The sequence below is a fragment of the Schistocerca serialis genome, chromosome 4 (genome assembly GCF_023864345.2).
Source record: "Schistocerca serialis cubense isolate TAMUIC-IGC-003099 chromosome 4, iqSchSeri2.2, whole genome shotgun sequence".
NCBI lineage: Eukaryota > Metazoa > Arthropoda > Insecta > Orthoptera > Acrididae > Schistocerca > Schistocerca serialis.
In genome coordinates, this window is record NC_064641.1 from 849,541,308 (window position 1) to 849,568,978 (window position 27,671).

The 27,671-nt window shown below is 41.1% G+C and overlaps 1 protein-coding gene across 1 annotated transcript in view; it reads right to left on the reverse strand.

The window, feature by feature from the left end:
• The window catches only part of LOC126473482 (solute carrier family 22 member 7-like), a 578,452-nt gene extending 554,286 nt beyond the window's left edge, over positions 1–24,166 (reverse strand). Inside the window, exon 1 of the mRNA XM_050100557.1 lies at positions 24,071–24,166. Within this exon, the coding sequence (XP_049956514.1) occupies positions 24,071–24,112 (42 nt within the window). The 5' untranslated portion in view covers positions 24,113–24,166. The remainder of the gene's footprint in view (positions 1–24,070) is intronic.
• Positions 24,167–27,671: the final 3,505 nt, after the last annotated feature.

The following is a 27,671-nucleotide window of genomic DNA, read 5'->3' on the forward strand; positions in this document are numbered from 1 at the left end:
ATGTTTTAATACAGGATGATAAAAACCAACTGCGTTCAACAAAAATGTGAACGACTATTCCCTGAATGGGTTTCCAAGTTCTACAATGGATTGAAGGATGACCTATGCCATATCACATCTATAATCTAGGTTTAAATTAAATTTCACAATAGAGAAAACTATCAAAATGGTCTACAGTGACCCACAATTATCTTTAATTACATATCTAACTTGTAGTAAATTACAGTGGCTGATGTGGCTTCTCAATAATTATATAACAGAAAAATCATCGCGTTTCAGATTTTAACTTACGTAGCAAATGTGAATACCATGAGCTTCAATTGACGATCGACACTAGTATTACGTAAAAAGGGGATGTAACAGATGAGACTTCTGCAGTTCTGAGTGAAGCCTAATGCGCTCAAAAATGAGGCATCGCGCGCGTTCATTACCTTGTCGGTGTTTAGGCAGCGTCAGGGCGGCGCAGCTCCTCACATCTCGCCGTCTCGAAAGCAACTCTCTCCTAACTTCTCCTTACTACAATTTATCGAGTTGGTTTAAAAAAAAAACTATCTGGTTGTGTTTTCATCTGACCAATCAGGGTCTCAATGTTAACCTTAAGCTCCGCCTACAAAAATTCTGTCTATCCAATGAGAAACCTTATACTTTTCGTGGTGGGGCAATGTTTTTAAAGTTTGCAACGTAACAGAGACGCGAAAAAGTCTCACACCAAAACTTGCAGCTGGTGTGGCCCTTTTAGTGTTATCGTAAGACCTATACTGTTCTTCTGGAGGGCTCTATCTTTTAACATGGGCTGGGGGGTGGTCCTGGTGGTTAGGTGGTAACGTGGGTGGCCATCCCTTATCGTAGGGCCTTCTAGCTTAACACGGTTCTGTTCTCGGCTTCTGTTCTCGTTTCTCCCCTCGGATCTGCGTCTGTCTCACGGTAGGATGGTATGACATGCATTTAGGCCTTCTTGTGTTAGTCTGTGGTATTCCATTTGCTCACTCGTTACTCGTATTACTTTGGTTAATTTAATGTCACGATTTATTCGGAGCTATGTGGCATACTACTGGATTAGCTTATCATGTCAGGGTTTTCATGAAAGGTGTTGGATTTGCCTGACACCTTACATATCACCACCCTTCAAACTTAATTTTTGCACTGAAGTTGGGCAATGATTGAATCATTGTGTAACTCAGTCAACAATTATTCCTTAATCTAAGTTTTGTTGCCTACTGTTCAGCCACGTTATTCTGGTTTTTTGCTAGTTCGTATTACTAATTTATATTTTTATATTCTTCCACATTATTCTCAAAAATATGTTTATATTGACAAGAGAAGAATATTTTATGCTATTATTATTATTTATTTTTAATTCTTTTATTTCTTTATTTAAGTGTGAAGTTTGTTTTTTAAGAAGTTTGTTATCGAAAGTGAGGAGTCTTTCACATCGATTTTCTTAGAAATATTTTTTTTATAAATGTAGTAATTAAGTAAAATCTATTCCTAACACATTTTCTAAATATCATGTACAAGTAAAAATGTTTCTGTTTCTAGACACTCTTTTCAACATTGTTACACTAACAAATAAAAATTATTTCCAAGAATTGCTTTGACAAAGAAATATACATACACAAGTATTGAGATATTATCCTAACAAATGGCACAAATGTTAAAAAAAAGGGAAAACATCCAACAAGATAATTTTTTATTCTTTGTTTTTACATTCCTGGAAATTGAAATAAGAACACCGTGAATTCATTGTCCCAGGAAGGGGAAACTTTATTGACACATTCCTGGGGTCAGATACATCACATGATCACACTGACAGAACCACAGGCCCATAGACACAGGCAACAGAGCATGCACAATGTCGGCACTAGTACAGTGTATATCCACCTTTCGCAGCAATGCAGGCTGCTATTCTCCAACGGAGACGATCGTAGAGATGCTGGATGTAGTCCTGTGGAACGGCTTGCCATGCCATTTCCACCTGGCGCCTCAGTTGGACCAGCGTTCGTGCTGGACGCGCAGATCGCGTGAGACGACGCTTCATCCAGTCCCAAACATGCTCAATGGGGGACAGATCCGGAGATCTTGCTGGCCAGGGTAGTTGACTTACACCTTCTAGAGCACGTTGGGTGGCACGGGGTACATGCGGACGTGCTTTGTCCTGTTGGAACAGCAAGTTCCCTTGCTGGTCTAGGAATGGTAGAACGATGGGTTCGATGACGGTTTGGATGTACCGTGCACTATTCAGTGTCCCCTCGACGATCACCAGTGGTGTACGGCCAGTGTAGGAGATCGCTCCCCACACCATGATGCCGGGTGTTGGCCCTGTGTGCCTCGGTCGTATGCAGTCCTGATTGTGGCGCTCACCTGCACGGCGCCAAACACGCATACGACCATCATTGGCACCAAGGCAGAAGCGACTCTCATCGCTGAAGACGACACGTCTCCATTCGTCCCTCCATTCACGCCTGTCGCGACACCACTGGAGGCGGGCTGCACGATGTTGGGGCGTGAGCGGAAGACGGCCTAACGGTGTGCGGGACCGTAGCCCAGCTTCATGGAGACGGTTGCGAATGGTCCTCGCCGGTACCCCAGGAGCAACAGTGTCCCTAATTTGCTGGGAAGTGGCGGTGCGGTCCCCTACGGCACTGCGTAGGATCCTACGGTCTTGGCGTGCATCCGTGCGTCGCTGTGGTCCAGTCCCAGGTCGACGGGCACGTGCACCTTCCGCCGACCACTGGCGACAACATCGATGTACTGTGGAGACCTCACGCCCCACGTGTTGAGCATTTCGGCGGTACGTCCACCCGGTCTCCCGCATGCCCACTATACACCCTCGCTCAAAGTCCGTCAACTGCACATACGGTTCACGTCAATGCTGTCGCGGCATGCTACCAGTGTTAAAGACTGCGATGGAGCTCCGTATGCCATGGCAAACTGGCTGACACTGACGGCGGCGGTGCACAAATGCTGCGCAGCTAGCGCCATTCGACGGCCAACACCGCGGTTCCTGGTGTGTCCGCTGAGCCGTGCGTGTGATCATTGCTTGTACAGCCCTCTCGCAGTGTCCGGAGCAAGTATGGTGGGTCTGGCACACCGGTGTCAATGTGTTCTTTTTTCCATTTCCAGGAGTGTATAAGGAGAAAATAAGTAAAATATAGTTATTGTGTTATTTTTATGAGGAGAAAATAAGTGGCATATAGTTTTAGTGTTTATTATGCCTTACTTTTGTTCTTTACATACTGTCCATTTCAGAACTAATGACTTAATTTTATCGATAGTATATTTTTTACTTAAGTCCATAGTCAATGACTATTATTTTGTGGTTTATTAGCTGTCTGGTGTGCTTAACTTATTTAGTTCTTCACACATTTCTTCTGCACAATTCCTACATTACATAATTTGATTTCACACATTCACACAATCCCATGAATATTTAAGCCTGAGGTTGGCGAATGTTTTTGCATGAAGGTGATGGACTTGAGCGAGATGGATGTGGGCAAGTATTTGATGTACAGCTTCGTTCATCGTTCCTTGTTGGCTTTGCAAGTGTGTGTTGCTGTTGTGGAGGTCCCATAATGGAATGGAGCTGTGAGTGCAGAATCTCATGGTTTACTGGCTTTGTATGCGTGCAAGTCATCGTTGTGTCGCTGAAAGCGGTCGTTTTTTGTAGTAATACTTCGCAGACGACTAGTTTACAATAGGATAGGGATTTGGGAAGGTATGTCGTCTGTTCTTCACCCATCTTCTTTCTTGGTCTCAATCTTACGAACTTCAAACTTCTGTTCTTCCTGCCTTTTCTCTGCTTCTTACTTGATTCTTGGTTCTTCTCTGGGCAGGATATGGAAATATTTATTGATAACTAGTCGGTTTGAAGTTCTCCTCTTAGTAACAGTTTGATAAATTGTTTGGGCATAACATTTTTACTTTGTAGAAGTTTTCTTCAGTGTCGTGCATCAGCGTGCTGTTTAATAGTAGTATTGTGACTTTTACAAATATTTTTTTGGCAGTGGTGGCTTTCCCAAGCGGTCTTCTCGTCGGGCCGTTTTTTGCTAGCTCCGCTGAGTTGGGGTGTCCCAAGACCCTCTTGACCTTTTGTGTTCTGTCACAGCAGGGTTACGCTTAGCGGGCAGATTTACTGCCCATGTCCGATACAATGGCCCACTGTTGGTCTCGCCATCCTTTCCCTTCTCTCGACGCTTCTGCCTTGTAGGAATCGTGTCTTGCTAATTACATCCTTTTTCTTTCTTGATACTTCTCACATTGCAACTTGTGGGTCGTTGCAACTGGTCTTTGCTGGAGTTTTTACAAAGGTTCTTGCAAAAAGTTTTACTTATAATCATCTAACATATGTCTAGTACCTACATTGTTTTACACCTTCTTAAAAAGCTTTACAAACTCTGGCGCCCTTTCCATGTTACAATTCTAAGATATTTCGAGTCTTAACTTCTACAAGAATCCTCAAATTCGTTTTTTTTTTTATTTTTGTGTAGTGTCGTGGTGTATAGCATTTTAGTATTTTATGCTGTTAGACTATCTACGCTTTATCCCCTCACCTTAAGCTGTAGTACTACTGGTGTTATTTTTGTTTTTGTTTTTATTGAAACTACTTTCTTTTTCCCACCTTCTTCTCTCTTCATTATTCTTTCTCCTGATGATCTTATCTGCAACATAATCTTGAAATATTGTGCTGATTATTTACCAGTAATAAAATTAATCTTCAAACTGGTACTGAAAGTGTTTAATACTGCCAGTCTTAGATAAAAATACCTCTGCTTTATCTCGTAAAATACCCTCTAATTCCTTTTACTGTCTTCCGAAATACCTTGAACTTCTTGCAATTTTTCGACGATTTCTTTATGGACTTCTAACATGAGTTGAGGCAATTCTCCCCTTTTGTGCATACCATTCCATTTCTTCATCTTCTTTATCTTGAATCATTCTTAATTGTTTGATTATAACTGGTATTTCTTCTAATTTTAGCTTTTGCTCAAAGAGAAGTGTGACATTCCGGAATGTTACGCTACCTTTCCCCATATCTATTATCGCTCGTCTCTCATTTAAAATATCTGCACCTATAATCAAATCTACAGTTAGTTTAGGTATAATTACAAAGTTGGCTTCGATCTTTTGACCTTGGCACGAAAGAGTTAACCTAGTTCGTCTCGTAACTTCCGCAGCATTGTTTCTAATAGGACCTCTTACTTTAATCTTACTTGTTTTCAGAACTGGCAATTCCTCATTGGCATTACACTGCATGAATAAATTTTCTGAGATCGCAGTCAGTTCACTTCCGCTATCAATTACAATATTGACTGTGATATGCTTTACCATGGCCTTCGCAATTGGTTGAATTTGAAAGGGTTGGTTCTGTTCTTCTTTTTCTTGCATCAACAAATCCTCCACTGAATCATACATGAGTCTTTTCAGGACTTTCCCCTGTGAATTCGAACTTTCTGTAGGATAAGCTTCGACTGCTACTTCTCTCTCTTTTATTACCTCTTCTCTATTTCTTCCTTCATTTACGCTTTGTTCAACATCCTCTACTTTTTCCTCAACCACGTCTATCTTCTTCTTTGTCGCTACTTCCACATAATCGCATCTAAATGCTCTAATTATTGCTTCATAACTTCCTTCATTATATACGTAGGGTTGTGTGCCCACTAGTAACTTATTTTCAACTTCTGACGACTGCGCATTATCCTCATTGAATTCGCTTTCCCTGGTTTCCATCTCAAATAGCTCTGCAATACTCATTACTTCGTCCTTTCCTCCTACATTCGTTGTGCATGCCTCTGGTAATTCATCTTCCCCGTCAGTATTCTCCCAATTAAATTCGTTTTCATCTAGTCCCTGCGGATTTGTTTCTTCCTTCTTCTATTCTCGTGATAAGGTATTTACTTCTCTGTTCAAGGTGCTGCAATTGTCCTGGGTCGGTGCGTCATTCCCTTTGGCATGGGCGCTTACCTGTCAATTAGAACGTTTATCGGTGTTTGGTGGTCTTACCTCCACCTCTTCTATCTGTATTCTCTTTTCTTGTTCAGCTTGTTGATATTGGTTTCTTTGTTGATAATTTGTCGGTCTATTGGCGCTCCAATACCCGTTCCGGTTGTCGTTATTACCTCTGTAATAGTTGTTGCCGTTCCTGGGTGAATTATAGTTATGTCATATTCTCTTCTAAATCCATAACCGGTTCTTTGTTGAAATCTATTGTCGTTTCTTGGTGCAAAGTTATCACGTGGTTCGTAATTATTGTTTCTTCGTACTGTGTCTTGTGGTTTCCACTGCTTTTTGCTTTCGTTTTCACGTGCGCTTCGTCTTTTTCTTGCATCATCTTCCGAAAATATGAACTCTAGTTCCCTTAGAATACCTTTAAATGCTTCGACGTCATTGCCTCCGCGACCTACTAATGATTGCTGGTATTTGAATGGTAACTTCATCGCGCATAATTTAATCAACTCTCCGTCACTGTATGGTACATCTAAGCATTGATTTTTGTTTGCCATTACTTCGAAAAATTTCACGGGACTCTTCTCTCCTGAATTTTCAAAATATGGGTTCTGTAATAATTCGTACTTCACTATGTTCTGTGCTTCGCTGGACCAATATCGTGAGAGAAACTTCTCTCTGAAATCTTCGTACGATCGGCATGTCGCTGCAACATTCTGCATGGTTTCTGCGACTGTTCCTGACATGTGTGCACATATAAAGTCTAATTTGCGTGCTAGCGTCCAGTGTTCTGGTAATCGTACTCGGAATCGATCAATAAAAGTTCGTGGATGTAATGACTTTCCTTCTCGAAAGTGTTGAAACTTTCTGACTGTGAGGAAATGATCGTTGTCGTACTTCGTCATAGTTCCATATGAAATTCGCGATTCTTCGTCACTTTTGTTTCTGATCATTTCTCCCGTCGTCTTTCCGGTTGTGGTAGATCCACTGGATATTGTGCACTGTAACTTTCGCGTACCCTTGCGTAGTATCGTTGGAGTGGTACGCAATAATTTTCTTCCATCGGTTGTGAACGTGTAGCTGAATGCATTGCACTGTACTCTTTCCATTGTCAGGTATTGGTTCGGTATCTTGTCTGGCTAACCTTGCCGCTTCATTGCACGATCCAAACTGTCTTGAAACATACATTTGTGGTTCTGCATGTGTTCGTGGTGCCGTTTGTTCATCAAGAATTTCGAAACGTGTTTGTTGTGGTGCAGGCTGTCTGATTACACGCATGTTACTTTCCGCCTGTGATTGGAATCGAAAATGCATGATACCTTAGTTAACTGCTTGTTTTTCCGGTGCTGTTACAGATACGGATGTGGTTGCAGACTCAGTGCTTGTTCGATCCTGTTCACTACGCTCTTCAATGGTTTGCAACAACTCTGTTCGCAATTTCTGAAATTGTCGCTTCGTTTGCGCTTCTGTTTTGACTATGCGGTTATCATATCTTTTCAGCGCTGCTTTTGTGATACGTTTGTGTAACATACTGTTTTCAACAATTTCACGCGCTGTACCTGCTGCTTGTCTAGTAATTACGTTTATCTGTTTCTCTAGTTTCTTGACTTCTCCCTGGGTGTTGTTACGTAATGTTTTGATCTCGTACTGAATGTCATTACGCAGTGTTGTACGTTCGCTTGTACCTTGTCAATGTCTGTTTTCAATTGATTGTGACCTGTTATTAAGTTTCCTATCACTTCTCGAAATTCTTTTGCCTCGTCTTCAATATGACATAGGTGTAATTGAATTTTTTTGTTTTGTTCTTTAATCTCACGCATTTGTCTCGTGGTTTCTGCAATTTGTTTTTTCGTTTCTGCATTCTGAATTTTAATTTGGTTCGCAATTTCTTTATTTTGTCTTGTGGTTTCCGTCATTAATTGTAATAATTCTGCCAGATTCGTGGGTCCTATTGCGTTTTCTTCCGACGTCTTACGCTCTGTGTTTTCGCCAAAGAGTTGGTTTGCAACCGATTGCACTGAACTGTGCGGTGACACGTTTCTGCTCGCATTCCTTGTACTCTGTGGTGAGGGAGCTCTGATTACTTGTACTATGGGTTCTACGTATTCAAGACGCAAGTTAGAATCCTCATAGACTGTCTCTCTGCTTTCCTGCTCTCTGTCGTATGCTGACTTGACGTACATTATCCTCGCTATGGTGCGTTATCTGTCCTATTTCTCGCGATACTGCATCTTCTGTTGTACTGTCCTCTATTCTCTGTCCATCTTCATGCTGGGTCTCTACCTCAAATCGGTCAAGGTCTCGATCTGCCATTGCTAATCTTCCTGAATCCGTTATTTTCTGTTTTAAAAGCAATTCACGCGCCCTACTTCGCGTCAACATGCGCACATACGATCTCACGCGTTACATAAACGTTTTGCACATACGACTTGACAATCCATTCACTTACTTGTTGGGTCAGAACCAACTTGTCAACGATGTATCCGCCACCTTTGCGCTTACATTGGAAAGAAAACTTAATTCTAACTATATTAAAATTCACAACTTAATTATGCTATTGTCTCTGCTACAATGTCTCACTTTCTATTGAATACTTTCTTACTATCTATCGCTGCAGCTAATGTTTTCGACTATTTGTAACTTTAGGAAAAAATTTTTTACTACGAATATTTTTCAACAGGATATTTTTCTGACCTAGTTAGGTATGTGGTCGCCCTTCAATCATGGTATTTTACCATCCTGGCAGGGTCGCCATTCTCTAACATTCTGCGTGGTGTCTGTTGTTCTATGTTGTGTCTCCCTAGCACTTTCGCGCAACGACGCTCTGAGCGTGTTTTTTAGGGAATTGACTAGTTTCAACCTGGGACCTGTTGCTGGTAAGGAGACGCCAGACCACACATGACATGTAGAGTTCAGAAGAGTTTAGTGAGACTAGCGATGATATAAGCAAATATTTAATGATTTCAGCGTCAGCTCCACTGCACTCCCTGTAAAAGAATCTTAATACTAACTAAATTTAGTGCAAGGGGTTCAAGGCTTTCCTATTTTTAGTTAGCTGGTAAAATAACGTCGAAAAAGCAGTTAATTTTACCATTAGAAATTTTATTCTACTCACAAAACATTGTTTATAAATTGCAGTATTGATAAAAGGAAATGTTTTAATACAGGATGATAAAAACCAACTGCGTTCAACAAAAATGTGAACGAATATTCCCTGAATGGGTTTCCAAGTTCTACAATGGATTGAAGGATGACCTATGCCATATCACATCTATAATCTAGGTTTAAATTAAATTTCACAATAGAGAAAACTATCAAAATGGTCTACAGTGACCCACAATTATCTTTAATTACATATCTAACATGTAGTAAATTACAGTGGCTGATGTGGCTTCTCAATAATTATATAACAGAAAAATCATCGCGTTTCAGATTTTAACTTACGTAGCAAATGTGAATACCATGAGCTTCAATTGACGATCGACACTAGTATTACGTAAAAAGGGGATGTAACAGATGAGACTTCTGCAGTTCTGAGTGAAGCCTTATGCGCTCAAAAATGCGGCATCGCGTGCATTCATTACCTTGTCGGTGTTTAGGCAGCGTCAAGGCGGCGCAGCTCCTCACATCTCGCCGTCTCGGAAGCAACTCTCTCCTAACTTCTCCTTACTACAATTTACCGAAGTTGGTTAAAAAAAAAAAACTATCTGGCTGTGTTTTCATCTGACCAATCAGGGTCTCAATGTTAACCTTAAGCTCCGCCTACAAAAATTCGGTCTATCCAATGAGAAACGTTATACTTTTCGTGATGGGGCAATGTTTTTAAAGTTTGCAACGTAACAGAGACGCGAAAAAGTCTCACACCAAAACTTGCAGCTGGTGTGGCCCTTTTAGTGTTATCGTAAGACCTATACTGTTCTTCTGGAGGGCTCTATCTTTTAACATGGGCTGGGGGGTGGTCCTGGTGGTTAGCTTGCGACGTGGGTGTCCGTCCCTTATCGTAGGGCCTTCTAGCTTAACACGGTTCTGCTCTCGGCTTCTGTTCTCGTTTCTTCCCTCGGATCTGCGTCTGTCTCACGGTGGGAAGGTATGACATGCATTTAGGCATTCTTGTGTTAGTCTGTGGTATTCCATTTGCTCACTCGTTACTCGTATTACTTTGGTTAATTTAATGTCACGATTTATTCGGAGCTATGTGGCATACTACTGGATTTGCTTATCATGTCAGGGCTTTCATGGAAGGTGTTGGATTTTCCTGACACCTTACAGCCTAAATTAAAGAAATGTTTCACGTAAGGCCTTTGGTATTAAAAAAATTAATGTTATGGAATTTTGAAGTGTTAGGGCTTCAGCTGATTTGAAATTAACTTGTTTGCTCTTGAGGTGTCTGATTCTTTGGGCCTTCAGCCTGTTTAAAGGTAAGGTTTTGCCTTTAAAATTTTGGTCGAGTTTTGCGTAGTTAAGAACTGTTTTAAGAAACGCCTTTGTTTTTTTTAATTTAATGATGTTTAGCCTTAAGTGTTAGGCTGTCAGCCGATTTTGAATTCAAATTGTTTGCTCTTAAAATCTCAGATTCTTTGGGCCTTCAATTTAAATAAAGAGCGGTTGTAAGGTAAGGCTTGCCTTTTAAATTTCAGATTATGCTTGCGGTTTAAGTTATTGGCTTTCAGCCGTTTTTAAATTAAAGTGGCTTTCAGCTGATAATTAAGTCCCAAAGATTAAAGCTGTGTGTTTTAAAAAAAAATTCTTTTGGGCTCTTGTAATGTTTGATCAAATCATTAAGTTGGATGTCGAATGTAACTGTCAGCCCCTTATTTTGGCACCTTTCCTCGATTTAAACTACCTGTCGTGTCCTTCGAGTTTAGCAGGGCGTCTCAGTCTCCAGGTAGCGTAACATAACCATTATTCAGTCCATTCCAAGTAAACACAGATCACACCATTATGGAGCCACCACTAGCTTGCACATTACCTTTTCAACAACTGGGATCCATAGCGTCTTGGTGTCTGCGGCATATTCGAACCCTACCATCAGCTCTTACCAACTGAAATCTGAACTCATCTGACCAGGCCACTGTTTTTCAATCGTCTAGGGTCGATCCGATATGGTGACGAGGCCAGGAGAGATGCTGTAGGCGTTGTCGTGCTGTTAGCAAAGGCACTCGCGTCGGTCGTCTGTTGCCATAGGCCATTGACGTCAGATTTCGCTGCACTAACGATACGTCTCATATTGATTTCTGGGTTATTTCATGCAGAGTTGCTTGTCTGTTAGCACTGAGAACTCTACGTGAATGCCACTGCCCTGAGTCGTTAAGCGAAAGCCGCCGGCCACTGCGTTCTTCGTGGTGAGAGGAAACGCCTGAAATTTCTCTGATGTAATAAACGAGAGATAAAAGAAAAAAGCAAAGGGGCCTGGTCCTTCCTATTGTGTCCGGTTTGTAACACGATTCATAATTTCTTTTTTTTTTGCTTTGTTCTTTTATCACTCGTTTATTACATCAGAGAAATACACATTTGAAGACAAAATTTAACTACATGAAATATTGCTCCCAGTAAAGGTTAACATAAGCAGTGACAAAACTTTGTCTCTTAAGGGTTTCTGCTGACAACAAATTTTAAGTAGGCAATGTAAGGTTTATGTGAATTTAGCTCAAACACGTAGCTAGTGATAGAATCACGACACAGACACTTTAACAATTTCGGTAACAAATAAATAGCGTGAATTTGTACTCACAGTAACCAACTAATCAACAGCCTTGCCATTGAATAAGTAGTAGGCCATTTGGAACGAGTTGGCAACACGCAGCAACTAGGTGAGTTAATACCAACAGTCTTTAAATGTCTTGCTCCCCATTAAATAAACAAACTTACAGTAATTAAATGAATAACAAATCAAACACACTACGCTCTACTCAAACTCTTCAGTGGAAGCCAAGCCAAAATGATGATTCCATTAACTGACTAGCACTGAAGTCACACTAAAGCTCATCTCTGTGTTCCCAGACACACATGTGGCAAACTTACACAAGACAAGATTTTGAAAGGAGCACATCAGCAAAACCGGTGGTGGAGCTAACTCGTCCCGCTGAAAACTAAGGTACTAGACCGGGGCACAAGGTGGTATACAATGAGGTTGCCTTAGTGGTATACTGCGCTCCAAAATATTAATTCAAATGGCCAATTCAAAATTAAGTACACATAAACCAGCATTAATTGACGAGGAATGACACCAGGTCGCTCGAAGCGATGACAATTGAAAAGACGAATGCCGGAGGCGGCAGTAACATCAGACACCTTCTCCGAGTTTTAACCAGGAGTCACTTCCCGCTATATAAGTAAACATTTAACCAAGCACAAGGAAGGAAACCCAAAGAAAAAATTCAAATAAAACCACCAGAAGATTATAAAGGACAGGAAACCCCAACTATTTAAATTTAGAAGAATTAGCTCTCCCCAAAGGCAGTGTAAACGCTAAGGCCACACTTACGAGGCCACTAAAATTGGTTACAAAAGGTCTTATACATTTGCTCCTTTTCTTTAAAATAAAAACAAGGCTGCCTAACTTCTGCTGGACGTCCGGTATGGCTCGTGTAGGATACACCAGGCAGCAACCCAAGCTAGGCGGTCGCAAGGCACGCCGAGCAAAATCAGGAGAGCAGACAGGCAGCCAGCCAGCACACATCCTCCATCCTCAGCCGGCAGACCGCGTACAACCAACTCCACATATACGTGGTTGCTTCCCACCTCGTACCTCGTGGCATCTCAGCAGGTCGCCCGAGCAAACCGTCAACTGCCACAGGGCAAGCAAGGATAAGAAACATCGAAGGATCGATAATGGACATCCAAGAGACTGGCGCACCAGTAACGAGCGCCACGGCTCAGATAGTGTTACCCAGTGACGTCATTGTGACGTAATAACTTTCCAGTTTATTCAGGATGATTTCACAGTGCCATGACGCAGCGCTGCTAACGTCAAAACTTATTAATCTCGATATGCAGCCAGTCTTTAATGGAAGGTCACATTAAAACTTGGGATTTTGTTATTGGAAAGAAGCTTTTCTATTGGGAACTTAAACGAGATTTTTTCTGTTGGAAGGTTACACTAAATGTGAATATTATAATTAGTTTTTCTGTTCGGAGGTTACACTATGTGGTAAGTTCGTCGCGGACATCTGGACTCTGAAATGAAAACGACGACGCATGGACGCCTGCTGCAACTTATTTCAAATGTAAAACGAGGACGGTTCTTTTCTGGAGAAAACCATCATCAGTGACTAGACTTAGAGTTATCTATAACAACTAATCACAAAACGACAAAGTGCAGAAAATCGCATGAGGGGCCAACGCTCTGACGACAAAGCCGACATTCAGGCCAATGCAACACGCAAGCGGGACACAATGCGAAAAAAGTCCTTCTAAGAGTTATACTGAAGTAGAAAGAGACTGTAGAACAGCTGAAACACTGCAACCAACTTCTCAACTTCAATCCGGTCTCGAAACATTTTGGGCTGATGCGGTATTTAGTGGCCTGACTAAAGTGTTCAGCAAATTTTGCAGTACTCTCCATAGGCGTACTGTACTTAAGTGTAGCAACCAGTTTATAGGGCTGTGGGCAGGAAGGCCTATGGTTATATTTCTGTAGGATTGGCGCCCATCACATATTCCGACACATCGGCTACGCCTCTCCTCAGAGGGGATCATGTTCTGGGCGTGTGGGTGGGACACCTCTCTCTGAAGCTTTTTTATGGTCCTCTCGCTCCCACATTCCGAACTTTTTCACTTTCTGACACCATTCTGATTCTCTTAAATACGACTGGCAGAACTCAGATTTTCCCATAGAGCAGCGTTTAATGCCGAAGAGTGGTTGTTGGTTTTCCCAGTATGCTTCTCGATCTGCAATTCAATTACACAACTCTTTTACCTACGTATATCATAGCACCGACATATTTAATATCGAGATTCCTACTTTATGACACTGAAAATATTTCCTTCCAGTTATGCTACTTTTAAATTAACTGTGTTATTCGTACGAAAACCTATTTCCACAATTGAGTTTTGAAATGTATATGCAATTCTATCAGAGATTTCCTCAAAATATGTCACGTTCGGAAATTTTATGGACTTACTCTCTTGTGTACACCCAATTACGATGATCTAATCACTATGTTTCCTTCCTATCTGTTTCTCTGTATCGTACTAGTGTCAATACATCTAAAGGTTTGAAGCACTTGCTGGTTTCTGAAAGTGCAATTTGCAGCATTTCGTTAATAATTGCAAGTAAAAGGCTTTTATGAACGAAAAACTAACATGAGGCGCTATGAAGTTCGCAGTAGTACTAGATAATGGTAAATGATGAACGTATGTTGCCAATGATTATTCTCAAACCTCAGATATATAAAGTTTAACCCTTGTCTACCTCATTTCCAGTCATGGAAGTAAATAACAATGCAAACTACTAAAAATACGCTTTCATCACTCCAGTCAATGAGCATAATTGTGTAATCGACGTATCGCCAATAAAATAAAATCATACCATAATATTCGAAGAAATACTTGAGTGCTAAAATATTTAAATGCTATTTTGGCTCTGAAGTGCTTTTTCAAACATTACAATCTGCAGATCGCCCCGGATCAGAACGTTTGTAATATATAAAATGATACTTTAAAGTCAAGGTTATAAGTAAAAAAACTATTCCATAAAAAGATGTTACCCAGTTGAAATCTGGGTTCGCAGGGCAGAGCGGATCAGGTTATGGTTGTGGAAAGCGGCCAAAATCAGTTACTGTCAGATGCACAAAACACACAAGCTTTGTTTCCTAAAAACACTTAATCTCACATGCCCTTAAAAGGATTAAAAAAAGCAATACAGCTGAAGGCCTGAACACAAGTTATTAAAAATTGCTTTAAGAAATACACGCAGCTGAACGTCTTACTTAAAAAAATTACATAAATACTCGGCTGAAGGCCACATACTGAAAATAGAAGAACTGAGGCCTTAAGGCCTGGATAACAAGAATTTCAAATAGAGAAGAAAATTCAAAGTTTTAAGCGAGTGACTTTCCAGATTTCACCTTAAGACGGCTGAAGGTCTTATCTGAAAAATATTTGACGTAAAAGCTCGGCTGAAGGCCACATACTGAACATAGAACAACTCAAGGTTTAAGGCCTGGATAAAAAAGATTTCAAATGGTACCAAATCTCCTTCTTAAAATTAGTTTTAAGCAAATCAATCTAGAAAACTCAGTTTATTTTAAAATTAAAACAAGCTAAACTAATAAACGGCTGAAGGCCTCGCACAGTACTTCAGACCAAAAGAAAATCACAATCTAAAACCACGAGACACAGAGGGCCATAGACACGGGTTCCCAGGTAGACGCCGTGTTTCTTCACTTCCGCGAGGCGTTCGATACAATTCCCCACAGTCGTTTAATGAACAAAGTAAGAGCATATGGACTATCAGAAAAATTGTGTGATTGGGTTGAAGAGTTTCTAGATATCAGAATGCAGCATGTCATTCTCAATGGAGAGAAGTCTTCCGATGTAAGAGTGATTTCAGGTATGCCGCAGGGGAGTGTCGTAGGACCGTTGCTGTTCACAATATACATAAATGACCTTGTGGATAACATCGGAAGTTCACTGAGGCTTTTTGCGGATGATGCTGTGGTATATCGAGAGGTTGTAAGAACGTAAAATTGTACAGAAATGCAGGAGGATCTGCAACGAATTGACGCATGGTGCAGGGAATGGCATTTGAATCTCAATGTAGACAAGTTTAATGTGCTGCGAATACATAGAATGAAAGATCCTTTATCATTTAGCTGCAATATAGCAGGTCAGCAACTGGAAGCAGTTAATTCCATAAATTATCTGGCAGTAGGCATTAGGAGTGATTTAAAATGGAATGATCATATAAAGTTGATCGTCAGTAAAGCAGATGCCAGACTGAGATTCACTGGAAGAATCATAAGGAAATGCAATCCCAAAACAAAGGAAGTAGGTTACAGTATACTTGTTCGCCCACTGCTTGAGTATTGTTCACCGGTGTGGGATCGATACCAGATGATAGAAGAAATAGAGAAGATCCAACGGAGAGCAACGCGCTTCGTTACAGGATCATTTAGTAATCGCGAAAGCGTTACGGAGATGACAAACTCCAGTGGAAGACTCTGCAGGAGAGACGCTCATTAGCTGGGTACGGGCTTTTGTTGAAGTTACGAGAACATACTTTCACTGAGGAGTCAAGCAGTATATTGCTCCCTCCTACGTATATCTCACGAAGAGACCATGAGGATAAAATCAGAGAGATTGGAGCCCACACAGAGGCATGCCGACAATCTTTCTTTCCACGAACAATACGAGACTGGAATAGAAGGGAGGACCGATAGAGGTACTCAAAGTACCCTCCGCCAAACCCCGACAGGTGGCTTGCCGAGTATGGATGTGGTTGTAGATGTAGAACAGTGGCGCTCAGAAGTGTTCCAAGGGTCGGCCTGAGGAGGTAACTCTAACATAATTCTAGGTGAGACAGGCAGCCAAAAGTAAGGTTAAATAATTGGATGGGAACCCGACCCAGGGACGGCTCAAGGACCGACCAACAACCTATTCAATTCATTTCCAGCCGACCAACGGCACGATGAAGGAAAAATGTCAGCTAGGACAGAATATTGGCGTCTAAAAACAGCCAAGGCACAACAACCACTGAAAAATATGAAGAAACACCAAGATCTGTCGAACTACACGCCCTATCGGACAGTGGCGAGGTAAAACACACTGCGGAACACTACGCTAATGCCTTCGCCGCAGAGACTTCCTCACTGCTCTGCCCCAACCGACCGACTGCCTATTCCAGGACGCAAGCAGCATTAAAATAACCGCTCAGTCGTTCCCACCCAAGTCATGTGTGTCTGGAACATTCAGGCGAGTCTTGGCTGTCCGGAGCTCACTGAAGCTCCATCCTGACTCAATTCCATGTCTGTTCAGAACTCGGGGACCCGGCGACCCGGGCACACTCGCTCGGAGCCAATCATGTAGAGGGAACACTTGCCTATTGGCCACCTGACATCTCTGCACAAGGAAGGAACCGACCCACGTCCCGCAAGATGACCAACTGACGAGGGCCCAGAAATGGTCAGAAGACCAAATACACGTCGCCCAATGAGACGACCGACCGAACGACCAAACAACGGTCGTTACCACTCCAGTCTCCTTCTGTCGGACAGTGCATTGTGTGTCGCAAGCAGTCGGCGAGTACTGGCTGTCCGGACCTCACTGTCGCTGTCTCCTGACTGAACTCCCACAGACAACGACCCGGAAATACCAGCGGTCGCTCCAAAGATAGTACGACCGAGCTCTTATCGATACCGCTGCTGCTGCCACTCACGAGTAGGCAGGCCAGCAACTTAATGACGGCATAAAATCAGATAAGGAACAGGACGGCAGGACCGCAAAGGCAAGATGTCAAGTAATAAACATCACGAACACGAGTCACGTTCGGCTCACCAGTGTCCTAGCTAGATATCACCTTTACTTACTTTACTTTACATGTGGCTAGGGTCTTATCGATCATACGCCTGCGTCCGCAGCTCGTGGTCTTGCGGTAGCGTTATCGCTTCCCATGCCCGGGTTCCCGGGTTCGATTCCCGGCGGGGTCAGGGTTTTTCTCTGCCTCGTGATGACTGGGTGTTGTGTGATGTCCTTAGGTTAGTTAGGTTTAAGTAGTTCTAAGTTCTAGGGGACTGATGACCATAGATGTTAAGTCCCATAGTGCTCAGATCCATTTGAACCATACACCTGCTCTATAAGCCTCTTCCACTTCTGCCTGTCCAATGCAATGTTTGTCCAGTTGCTGTTGCTGTTCATCCTAGTTGTGTCCTCCCGAATGTTATCCCGCCATCTGATTCTGGGTCTCCCTCTTCCTCTCGTTCCATCTATTGTTCTGCTGAATGCCATTCTAGGTAGTGTATTCCCTGTCATTCTTGCTATATGCCCTGCCCACTTCAACCTTCTCCTCTTGAGTACTTCGACGATGTTACAGTGTTTGTACAGCTCTCTTAATTCTCCATTCCATGTTATTTTCGTCGTACACAGGTCCAAAAATTTTCCTTAGTACGTTTCTTTCGAATATTAACAGTTTTTCTTCATCTTCCTTTCTAAATATTAACATTTCACATCCATATAACATCACACGTACAATGATCGATTGATATAAGTGGATTTTGCAGTTACTGCTAAATGATATTTTTTTTAGAATTTTGATGAAACTAAAAAGTGTCTTGTTTACTTTTGTTAAACGGGCATCTATTTCTATGTCTGTTCTGTTGTTGTTACTAAAAAGACTTACTAGGTACTTGAAGTGGTCGACAGTCTTGAAATTGAATCCATCTACAGACAGAGGTGCATCTTTTCTGGTTTTCTTACTGATGGGCAGGTATTCTGTATTTTCTTCATTAACACGTAATCCTGTTTTCTCAGCAATTTTGTAGTAATTTTGCATCATTCTGATTAATTCTCTTTTGGAACTACTTATTAGTGCTACAACATCTGCATAGGCAAGTCTTGTAATGTTCACATCCTGTAGTTGGATCCCTTGTGGACTGGTTTTAGAAAATTCTCTATCGATCTTCTCTAGGATAAGGTTAAACGAAATAGGTGAAATGGCATTCCCTTGTCTCAGTCCAGTGTACACCTTAAAATCTTCAGTTTCTCCAACCGGTGTCATTACGCGACATAAAGTTTCATCTATACACATTTTAACTAATCTGATTAATTTTGAAGGTATTTTAAATTCCTTCATTATATTTAGGAGTGTCTGTCGGTGTATACTATCATAGGCCTTTTTAAAATCTACGAATAATATGTGGACATCTACATTGAATTCCCGCGCCTTCTCAGTTACTTGTCTTAGGGTGAATAAATGATCTAATGTGGATCTGTTTCTGCGGAAATCGCTTTGGTAGTCCCCAATCAGTTCTTCTGTTATTGGTATCAGCTTGTTTAATAGGCAGCTCGATAAGATTTTGTAGGTGACATCCAGTAAGGCAATTCCTCTGTAATTATCACAAACAAGTGGATCATTCTTCTTAAATACGGGGCACACAATTGCAGTTTTCCAATCTGCAGAAGTGGTTTCTGTCTCCCAAATTTTCTATTAACGCCTGTATTTCTAATTCCAGTTGTGGGCCTCCATTCTTTAATAACTCAGCATATACCTTCTCCTCGCCACAAGCCTTGTTATTCTTTAATTTCTTTATTGCTTGCTTTATTTCATTTACTGATGGGGTAGTAACTGTATCAGCTGTATCAATTGTATCACGTTCTTCCAATTTAAAGTGAGAGTGTGAGTCATTGCAGTTGAGAAGTTGTGAAAAGTATGTCTCCCATCTTTTTTGTATGTCACTTTTGTTGGTCAATGTTTTTCTGTACAACTAGATATCACACGTCATCCAATTTTCATGCTTGCTTGTGTACCTTAGTGTGGGACACAAAGTATCTGAAAGAAAAAATTATCTGAAGAAGTTCAGTTACTTCCTTATACTTCAGTAAGTTTTTCTTATTATTTCAATAGCTGCTTCTTTGGGAAAATTGCTATACTGACTACCTACTTCTAACGAGAAGACTTAATATTTTCAGTTAGTTTGATAAGATCTGCGTTTTGTAAGAAATATTTCGTTTGAAAATATAGTAACATGCAGTTATTTCACTCCATTTAAGAACCGTTCAGATTATCAGGCCTTACTCTATAATTAACGACTGGTCTGGTCGGACTAGTTGTTATATTTGGGCTGGGCCTCAATTAGTGCATTTATTCATAACCATATACGTATTCACCACTCCCACAGTGTTCCATGAAATCAGCCACCCATGTTTTATAATCTCAGTCTTCCCCTACCCATTCTGTCTTACAATGGTTCCTCTCACCAGATAGGTACACAATTCCATAAGCACTTTTTTGAAAGTATGGATTTCCCTACTGAATGTATTTTAGTCACATATTTACGACTTTTGTTTTTCATTGATTGTGTAAAGCTTCTACATGCTGAAAATATTATAACGATTTATATCCGTTCTCTGTTTCACTAATTAAGCTATTCTTCTACATTTTCGTATATACAGAAATTTTAGCACTGTGCAATTGTGTATAGTAGTCTGTACTCACATTCAAAATATATATACTGTAGGTATAGCTCGTAAGCAAAAAATTACGATAACTTTATCCCGACAGCTGAGTATCCGGACACCTGGCTGAATATGACCTTCAAGTTCGTGGCGCCCCCTATCGGTATTGATAGAATTCAGTATGGTGTTGGCACTGTATTAGCCTTTATGACAGCTTCCACTCTCGCAGGCATACGTTCAATCAGGTGCTGGAAGGTTTCTTGGGGAATGGCAGCCCATTCTTCACGGAGTGCTGCACTGAGGAGAGGTATTGATGGCGGTCGGTGAGGCCTGACACGAAGTCGGCGTTCCAAAACATCCCAAAGGTATTCTATGGGATTCAGGTTAGCACTCTTTGCAGACCAATCCATTACAGGGATGTTACTGTCGTGTAACCACTCCACCACAGGTCACGCATTATGAACAGGTTCTCGATCGTGTTGAAAGATGCAGTTGCCATCCCCGAATTGCTCTCTAACAGTGGGAAGCAAGAAGGTGCTTAAAACATCAATGTAGGTCTGTTCTGTAATACGCCACGCAAAACAACGAGTGGTGCAAGCCCCTTCCATGAAAAACACGAGCACATCATAACACCACAGCCTCCGAATTTTACTGTTGGCACTACACACTCTGGCAGATGACGTTCACCGGGCATTTGCATACGCACAACCTGCCATAGGATCGCCACATTGTGTACCGTGATTCGTCACTCCACACAACCTTTCTCCACTGTTCAATCGTCCAATGATTACGCTCCTTACACCAAGCGAGGCCTTGTTTGGCACTTACTAATGTGATGTGTGACTTATGGGCAGCCTCTCGACCATAAAATCCAAGTTTCCTCACCTCCCGCGTAACTGTCATAGTACTTGCAGTGGATCCTGAATCAGTTTTCAATTTCTGTGTTTGGATTTCCTGGGTAGATGACTGCCTATTACAGAATACGAACCTCTTCAAATGCAGGTGTTCGCTGTCATTCAACAGACGAGGTCCGTCTGCGCACTTGTGGCTGTAAGTGTCCCTTCACGTTCACTATCACGTCGGAAACAGTGGACATAGGGATTTTTAGGAGGGTGGAAATCTCGCGTACAGACGTATGAGACAAGTGGCACCCAATGACCTGGCCACGTTCGAAGTCCGTGAGTGCTGCGGATCGCCCCATTCTGCTCTCCCACGATGTCTAATGACTTCTGAGGTCGCTAATACGGAGTAGCTGGCAGTAGGTGGTAGCACAATGCATCTAATATGAAAAAGTATTTTTTTGGAGGTGTCCGGATACTTTTCATCACTTGGTGTACATACAGACTAAAATCTTTAGATTTATACGATATTTATTCGTAGTCATTTGGTAATGTTGTTGACACTAATGTAGTAGATGTCTGTGACACTGACTCCTTTGATATATGCATAATACAAATGTAACAGATAGACGAACATATTTAACATACTCAGCTCATGGGCTATTCCGTACTGTTATGACACACAATTTCGCAAGCAAGTCATTCATTCCTTTGCTGAAGAGGAACTCTGCGAGTTTTCAAACATGATCCTCATGTAGACAATGTAACGGATTACAGTGACTTTCATATTACATAGTTTTAGGAAGTCAAATTAAACACCTTTCAGCCATCAAATTTCAGCCTTATTTATTTGGCAACCAGTTTCAGTGTTTTACTACGCTATCTTCAGGCCCTTCACCGACATGTAGGAAGAATCTACCTTGGTTGTAATCAAAACAGTGGCAAACAACACTGGTATTAATAGATATTTGCTATAGTGATCACCTACCTGCAGGTAATGATCGAAGTGATCACTATAGCAAATATCTACTGGGGGTTATTCAAAGTAATGGTTCTCCTACCAGCGGACTGTAATGGGTGCCTGGAGAAGATGCACACACCTACTACGTTTTGACACAGCCATCGACCAAGAAAGATGATGGGCTACTAAAATAAGTACAGTCCGCCTACTACAATGCCCTAGCAGGATCCTTGAGGTGCTGTCCAGTACCGCTGGTTCTGACACAGCCTTTGACCGTAAAGCATAATCTATTAAAATAACAAGAGTGCTCCTACTAGTGGACTGCAGTAAGTTCCTTGAGACAACGCTCACTCTAATTTCGTTCTGAAGCAGCCATCCGGCAACAAGCAGTGGGCTACTAAAACGACTACACACCACCATCTACTGGACTTTAGTAGCTGCCTTGAGAATATGCTCACTTTCATTCCTTTTTTTATGCAGCTTGAAGTATAATGGTCTACTGAAATGGTCCACTGGTCTTCTCATGCAACACACGTTTCCCTGAAGAAAACTATCGATGCTTGTCATACAGAGAAGCTGTAGTTAACACTAGCCGCACTAAACGTATTTACTGGACGCAAAAAATTGTTTTCTAGTTCCATTTTGTACTAACTAGTAAATGAGAGAAAGTAATCTAATAAAAATTTCATTATACTGTCACATCTAGGACACCATTTCAACTGCCAAATCCAAATTAATTTTGAGTTAACATTACGACATTCGCAACTAGATACATTCACCCTCAATAGCCATCTGGGTATACAGCGTAACCTATTACTGAAAGAGTACACACCCATCGGAGGTTCGAGTCCTCCCTCTGCTATAGGTGTTTGTGTTGTCTTTAGCGTAAGTTAGTTTAAGTTAGATTAAGTAGTTTGTAAGCCTAGCGGCCGATGACCTCAGGAGTTTTGTCCCATAGGAACTTACCACAAATAGAAAAACACATACTGATTGTGACTGATACGCTCGCTCAATATGCTACAGAGCGTTCAGTTCTAGGTTACTGTGATGTGGTCGGAAAAGTGAGGTCCCATGTTAATTGTGGAAGTGCTTTGTGTCAGAAGATGTAGTCATCAGCTACAGAGGATCGTTTACAAGAAAGCAGATACAAAATACTGTGTGAAATACGCTAGCAGCAATCGTATGAGTTGATTTCATAAAATTTATGTTACCAGCAACACTGTGAACTTTCAGAAGGGTCACCAGTTTACATAATATACCTCAAGATGCACACATTAAAGTGGATCAGTTTAAATTTATTCAGAAGGCGAAAGACGATCATTTATACTACAAAACCACGAAAACGAAAATGGTGCATAGCGCACGGGCGTCCTTGCAGAATGCCTATCTATCAGTTTTCAAAGGAACTGAAGTTCCAGTATTTCATGTAATTATTCACCAAATAGAAAAATTTAACAACAGTCATAATCTACTCAGTAAGAGGTACAATCTTACGCTGAAGGTTTTTACACAATAAGTATTAAAGCTGGAAACTGTCTACAAATCTTGAGGCAGGACACGCATACTCCCTGCACTATATTCATCCAGCATTTGAGATTGAGAGGACTTAGCAACTTCCAACAAACAATAAATACAATTTCAAACCTTTTAGAAACTGTTTTGTCGACCCCTGCCCTTCCCTCGCACCCTACCACAAAATAATGAAAGGAAAAATGGTAATCGCCTACTACATTTTCGCTGTTCATGTAGTAAAACTTCAGCATGAGTCACCACTGTATGTATCTGCGAAACTATATCACTGTACTCCACGTAGTTCAGAAGGTGTCACCTTATAAGCAAGAAGACACGAGAAAAACGGAGCAGAAATTACTCACACTATACTCATTCATTGTTTGATAATGAGAGTAATTTGCCCCTGCCAACAGACTTTCGATATAGTTTCAAACCTTTTCTATACATTTTCATTCTATGACGGTGAATATACTGTAATTAATACAATCCAACATAATTATCAACCACCAATGTTTTACATGAATGGCGTCACATTTTAACGCATTAACAATGCAAGGGAGTTCGATTCTTGAAATAATTTGGGACTGGAGGCTTATTATTGATAAAGCTAAAACATCGGCGTGAGGTTAGTATCAGGCAGAGCTTTCCTCAAATTTCCCATATAATAATGTAAAATGAAGCGAGTAAACTATTTTGGTCGTACCTGAAAAGCAATGGAATCGTCTTCGTGAGCAAGGTTTCGCATCGCTGCAGTTCTGCGTATGGCCGTGCAGTCACTGGTTCGGTGCGCGACACACCGTTCATACTCTTTTAGATGTAATACACCATCCACGCGTGTGTTAGTCGTAGAAGGACAGATAGTATATCGCATTTTATCACTTGTATTACAAGAAAGTGCGTGTACACCTTATCGTAAGCACTGTACTTCTTATACTTATCTACACGTCCACTTGTTTTCTTATAGTTACCTCTCCTAAAATATTTAAATATTCATATCCCACAACACGCGCTATCGCGGGAAATGATTCATTGTCGAGAATTGTTAACTTGTAAGTGTATACACAGAAGGTCTAGTAAATAAAACAGTCTCTTCCAAAATTGCGGACGAAAGTATAAAAATCGTTGCCTGGCAGATAACTTTCTCTTTCCACACGAATTATAACTCAATTTAGTGAAAAAGCGCAGTCGCAAGTAACATAGTGCGAAAGAAAAACTAGATAATTTTTGTAGTCCCAGAAAGGATGCCAGTCCAGCTGAAGAACAGACCAGATTAAACAATCTTTATACGCATGATGATGTTACGTAACATGAACGAAAGAAATATGTGCAGTGCACAGTGGGCGATATTTACTTCAAAATCTGAAGAAGTTTGCTATTTATTTCAAAATATTAAAACAGAAAATTGATTCATACCGAAATATTTCAAATCCATAAGAGGCAAGGTCTCCAAATTATCAACGAAAACATAGTGCCTCACAGTAAAATCAACCCTTAGTTTTTGTTATTGTACACTTTAAACGAAATCGTAGATGTTAACCTTTGGATCGCAGGTACGTTTTTGATACGTGGAACTTCCCAATGTTGTAACAGACAAAAATCTTAATATTCAGAAAAATGAGTTAATTTAATTTACTTTAGCTATCATTTACGCTCTGTTGAAGAATCCTTAATTACATCCATATCAGTTTGTCTCCGTCTTCGTTTCTCTTTATCTAGTTTCGGGCCAGACTGTGTTATCTATGGTACTTTTTCTTCTATAACTTTTGTTCCAGGCTACAGTCAACAGGCTACCCCCAAAATATATCTCTATCAGAGTGTGGCATGCCTCTGGAACTCCGATAGAGATATATTTTGGGGGTAGTATGTTGATTGTAGATACGAGGGACTGATAATTTATGTTATGTTGAATAAGTAGGACCACTGCGACTGTTTAAAATTTTCGTTCAAAGAAACGACTATTTTTGCAAACTGTATTTGCCTCATCAAGTGTTCGTTATCAATCCATAAAAGCGGTTTACAAAAGCTGCAGACAGCACATTCTGATCAAGGTATTTTAAATTTCGAATTCGGAAATGTTGGAACGCCCTTAAATAAAAAGTGGAGGCTACGGCCATCCTGAAGCCTGCAGTGTAGACAGGCTTGGGAGGAAATGTTGCTGTTGGCAATTTAATACAGTCCTCCTTATGCAACGTGGAGTATTTAGACTGGAGTTGCCCTCCATAGAAAGTGTTGTATTTTATTTTGTGTTGCCCCAAAGCGCTATCACCTGCGCATCCTGAGTGCACTGATACATATGATACTCTCAACTAACATGTACCTAAAATAAAGTGGAGTGTCTTTGAATGATGACTAAATTATTCTTATCATCAGAGCCCGGATTTGTATGCAAAGTGCTTCGAGTTTTTGAATAGACTGAATGTAGGCATTAGCAATATTCATTACCGTCCTCACCTTTATGTGGTCACCGAAGCTCAAAATGGTCCAAATGCCTCGGAGCACTATGGTACTTAACATCTGAGGTCATCAGTCCCCTAGAACTTAGAACTACTTAAACCTAACTAACCTAAGGATATAACACACATCAATGCCCGAGGCAGGATTCGAACCTGTGACCGTAGTAGTCGCGCGGTTCCGGACTGAAGCACCTAGAACCGCTCGGTCACCACGGCCGGCTCAGTGTCCTAGAACTTAGAGCTACTTAAACCTAGCTAACCTAAGCACATCACACACATCCATGCCCGAGGCAAGATTCGAACCTGCGACCGTAGTGGTCGCGCGGTTCCAGACTGAAGCGCGTAGAACCGCTCGTCCACACCGACCGGCGTCACTGACGTACTTTTAAATTGTGTATTATTGTATATTTTGGGGAAAATTGATTCTGCATGCATATTTATTAAAATTTACAAGTAGTGGAATATTGTTCTTTATCTAGCCAAAATAGAACTTCGCATTCATAATCAAATAAAATTTTATCACAAAATCATAAACTGCAGTATTTAAAATTCTAGTTGGTTGACAAATGCAATAGCTTTCTTTTTTTTCTTGAAATGACGACTAGTGACTGCAGTTGTTCGATTTCATTGTATAAGCTAATCTTCCAGCTGTGTTTCAACAGAAGCCGGAGTTACCCTTCTTCATATTGCGATGTTGAACCATCTGAAATACGATAGAAGAGCTCACCTACCGGACAAATTACATGCATTTACTTGGAGTTACGATCACACTTCAAAAGCAATAACACAGAGTGAATAATACTTTGCTTTGTTATTCCACCAATGAAACTGCCATGACGTCTGTGTTGTGTAAAGACGTTACTAAGTTAGGGAGTGATATCTGTGAAGAAGGACAAGTATTTTTTTATCATGTGAATGAAGAATTGCTTCTGACAAAGAGTTCTAAGTAGTACAACATCGAAACACTGTGAAACACAAACAAAATGCAGCCAGAATTTCAGCTTTAAGTCAAAAATTTTTAATTATGTCATTTAAGAAATAGGTCGCCGTCCTTGGAGGTACAAGTGACTTACGCGCTAAGGAATTTTGTTCAGCATTTGTAATTCTTGCAAACATAAGAGTGCCTGAAGAATGTATCCTTCCTAAAACGTATGTGACCGAGTATTTCAAAGAAGTTATTCGTGACATCCGGGAATCGTTAGGAGATGGAAACATTTCTGTTTCAATAGGTGGGACAACAGACGCTGAATGTAGTGTGTATGCAGTGCAGCAGTCAGTGGAATAAAATCCAGAAGTAACACTGAACTGTTAAATATTCAGATACTGAAAATGGTAAATCAAGCTGCAATTGCAAATTTTTTAACGGTTCCCGTGCTTTTTTGTAAATGGCCAATATAAAATATGACAGTGTGACGTTATTTCTTACAGATGATACTTTATACGTTTGAAAAGTAGCAAATGCATTCAAAGTTCTTTACCCCAAACTAATTCTGAGCCGTGCGCGGCTCGTGTTCATTCCGTTTCTTGCTTGACAGTTTCTCTTTACGGAACTGTCGCCTCGCTTCTTATACGATTTACTGGCGTCAGTAAGTTGCTGCCTTGCCTGCCCGTGAATGACAGCAGCAACCCGTATCGATAAGAGCCGGACGTTGTGGCCGTGCGGTTCTAGGCGCTTCAGTCTGGAACCGCGTGACCGCTACGGTCGCAGGTTCGAATCCTGCCTCGGCATGGATGTGTGTGATGTCCTTAGGTTAGTTAGGTTTAATTAGTTCTAAGTTCTAGGCGACTGATGACCTCAGAAGTTAAGTCACGTAGTGCTCAGAGCCATTTGAACCGTATCGATAAGAGCAC